Source organism: Puntigrus tetrazona, chromosome 10 (assembly GCF_018831695.1).
Source record: "Puntigrus tetrazona isolate hp1 chromosome 10, ASM1883169v1, whole genome shotgun sequence".
Lineage (NCBI taxonomy): Eukaryota > Metazoa > Chordata > Actinopteri > Cypriniformes > Cyprinidae > Puntigrus > Puntigrus tetrazona.
This window is the reverse complement of record NC_056708.1, coordinates 2,786,402-2,789,170: the sequence shown is the minus strand read 5'-3', so window position 1 is coordinate 2,789,170 and position 2,769 is coordinate 2,786,402. Positions and strand designations below refer to the sequence as shown.

Sequence of the window (2,769 nt, the reverse complement as noted above, 5' to 3'; positions counted from 1 at the left end):
TGATAATTTTTTTTTACATATTTACTTTATAATAAAAATTTATATTTTCCCCAATATAAATATTTTTTTATTATAATTTACATAATAGCAGGCAAAAACGCTATAATTTCCATGATAGCCATAATTATCTGGTAACAACACAGTAACATTACACTAAAGACCCGCTGACGTTATACAGGCTAAATCCAGCTAGTGATGCTTAAGAGGGTCTGAATGTGGATCAGTAGGCTGTTGGTCCACCACAAATACTTCTTAAACAGAGTTTACTCTTTTCTTAAGGTCTTAAGAATTTTTAAATCATCCATTAGTCTGTATTTGAAAGTCACAGACTTCTCTCCTCTATTCTTCCAATTGTGATTTCCTTACACACCAGCTGTATTTTTTATGTTTTCATTGAATTTCAGTGAGTATTACAAATAAATTAATTTGTGCTTCAAAGATGAAATGCATTCAAATGGGTTTGGAACAACATTAATGGCGATAATATATTGTATTTTTTTGTGTATACTCACCTGTTTATCAGTTAAGCTCTTACATGGGTTTACCGACCATTGGCGTGCGTTGCCTAAAACTAGAATATAATTATGGGTCCAGCAGAGGCAGATTATTATCCCTGACACTGTAGAAACACTGGTCAATAAGCTTCACCAGACTCTCATCATCATTAACTTTAACTTCTGCTTCTCAAGGGACAATGAAATCGAATTGAAGCCACTCGGTTCGGTGCTAGGCCCCAACTTGTTTTTACATTATATAAAGGATCATTTAAAAAATGGCTAAAATAATTAACATTCTGTTTGCTGATGACATGGATTTATACTGTTCAGGCAAAATCTGGAACAGCTATTTATACAGCGGCCTCCAGTGGGGGTTCGGGATAACCATCATGGAGGAAATATATGGAGATAATAATTAGACTAGTCCTAAACACACTGACGGCAATGATGTCTTGTCTGTTAAACCATTCGTGTTTTGTGATTAATGGTGACATGAGATTTTACAAAGCTGACCGCCTGATCAAAAAAGAAAAAAAAATTTAATTAACCCTTAATATTTATATATTTAATCTTTGGGATGTCTTGACAGGTCGAGTAGGCTATAAATAGTGAGGTTACTAAAAAAATGCTTGTAAAAAAAGAACAAAACGCTATTTAAAAAAAAGCTGTGGATGTTGTAAATACAATACATTTAAACCTGAAGGTCATAAAAAGCAGCGTTTTTCCAGAATTCACTTCTCTAAAAATAAAATGTTTTACTAGGACAACAAATTTGACTAGAGAAACAATGACGTCTTCTATTTAACTCTGTTTATTCACAAATTTTGTAGTAGTGTTGTGGTTACCCCTGTCATTTCATTTGGACTCGTGAATCAATTCAATGGAACCGAGTGATTCGCGAATCAAACAGGCGATCACCAAGGAGCAAACAGTTCGTTGTCAGACCGGTGAGGTGAATGAAATGAGGTGAGGAGACTGTCCGCGGTAATTCGTAGTCTTGTTATTTAATGTTATCCTCGGTCGTGTGAGTACGGTACCGGTTTAGGCTTTTATGCGAATGCTGTTATCTCGACCAACAACTGCAGCGTTGTTCTTTTACACTGAGCAGTGAATTAGCTGGTGAGCTAGTTAGCAGCCAAGCTAATGCTAATTTTGTAACCCTCGCTAGGCAAAGATGTCCGAATGTAATACTGCTTTATGTATTCATTTCAACGTAAAATCTCAATTGCAATGTCGTGAAATGTACAAAACATTACACGCGAAATATCTCAACAGCACGCGTGACATTGCACCTTAATACAGTGATTTCATATTTAATGTTTTGTCTTTTGGCGTTATATAATATAGGTACACATTGCCTGTTTGTTTTACGTCCATTATTCAAATTTAGGTGGTTTAAAAAAAANAATCTGTCTTTACTGAAGATCTCATGGTCATTAAAAGATTATGCGCACATTATGAGTAGTTTAGGGCACTCTCTGCTATCCTAAGCACATTAAACGAGCTTTAATTTGTGCTTGTTTGTGTCTTCCAGCAGATCCGGCTGCTGACCCCTCCATGGAAGAGGCCAGCGATGAGGGGCTTTTACTCCAAGCTGGACTCGTCGTCTCTGGGCATGGCGATGCCCCTGAACCTGGCCGTGGAGACTGAGAAAGCTCAGGCCCTGCTCCAGACGTTCAGCACTGCCTCTCTGTTAGCCAGCGCGGGCCTGGGCGCTTTCTGCTTCCTCGCCGACCACTTTCTGACGCTCCCCTTCATCCAGCACCATCTGTGGCTCAGGGCTGTGCTCGACAACGCCGTCCACGGCATCATTGGACTCTGGTCGTGGGCCATCGTCATCGGGTTAAGGAAGAAAAGTGACTTCTATGAAGTCGTCTTGGCTGGATTTCTGGCGTCTCTCATTGACCTGGACCATTTCTACATGGCTGGATCACTGTCGCTCAAAGTGAGGCCTTTTTGTTTCTTCTATTAGCCTTTGAAAACTGATCATTACAGTTTTTTTTGTTTAGGCACATTAATACCTCCGATACAAATCAACAGGCAGGGTCAGACGTAAAGCAGTAGCCCTATAGAGACAGTAATTATTACGATAATGAACATTGAAAAAAGACACAAGACAATACTTGTTTGTTAGTTTCTTTTGCTTTGCATTGCATTTTCTCTGCATCAATGCTTAACAATGCTTAATTGTTCTGAAAATAATGTCATCATTATTATTATTATTATTACTATTATTATTATTACATGGTGATATTAAAAGAAAATAAAAAAC

The 2,769-nt window shown here is 37.8% G+C and overlaps 1 protein-coding gene across 2 annotated transcripts in view; it reads left to right on the top strand.

The window, feature by feature from the left end:
- Window positions 1-1,393: 1,393 nt before the first annotated feature.
- The window catches only part of tmem267 (transmembrane protein 267), a 5,627-nt gene continuing 4,251 nt past the window's right edge, over window positions 1,394-2,769 (top strand). Inside the window, exons 1-2 of one of the 2 annotated variants that reach the window (XM_043250760.1) lie at window positions 1,394-1,463; window positions 2,032-2,442. In XM_043250760.1, coding sequence (XP_043106695.1) covers window positions 2,071-2,442 — 372 coding nt within the window. In that variant the 5' untranslated portion in view covers window positions 1,394-1,463; window positions 2,032-2,070. The remainder of the gene's footprint in view (window positions 1,464-2,031; window positions 2,443-2,769) is intronic. The other variant, XM_043250761.1, reaches the window with a different exon arrangement.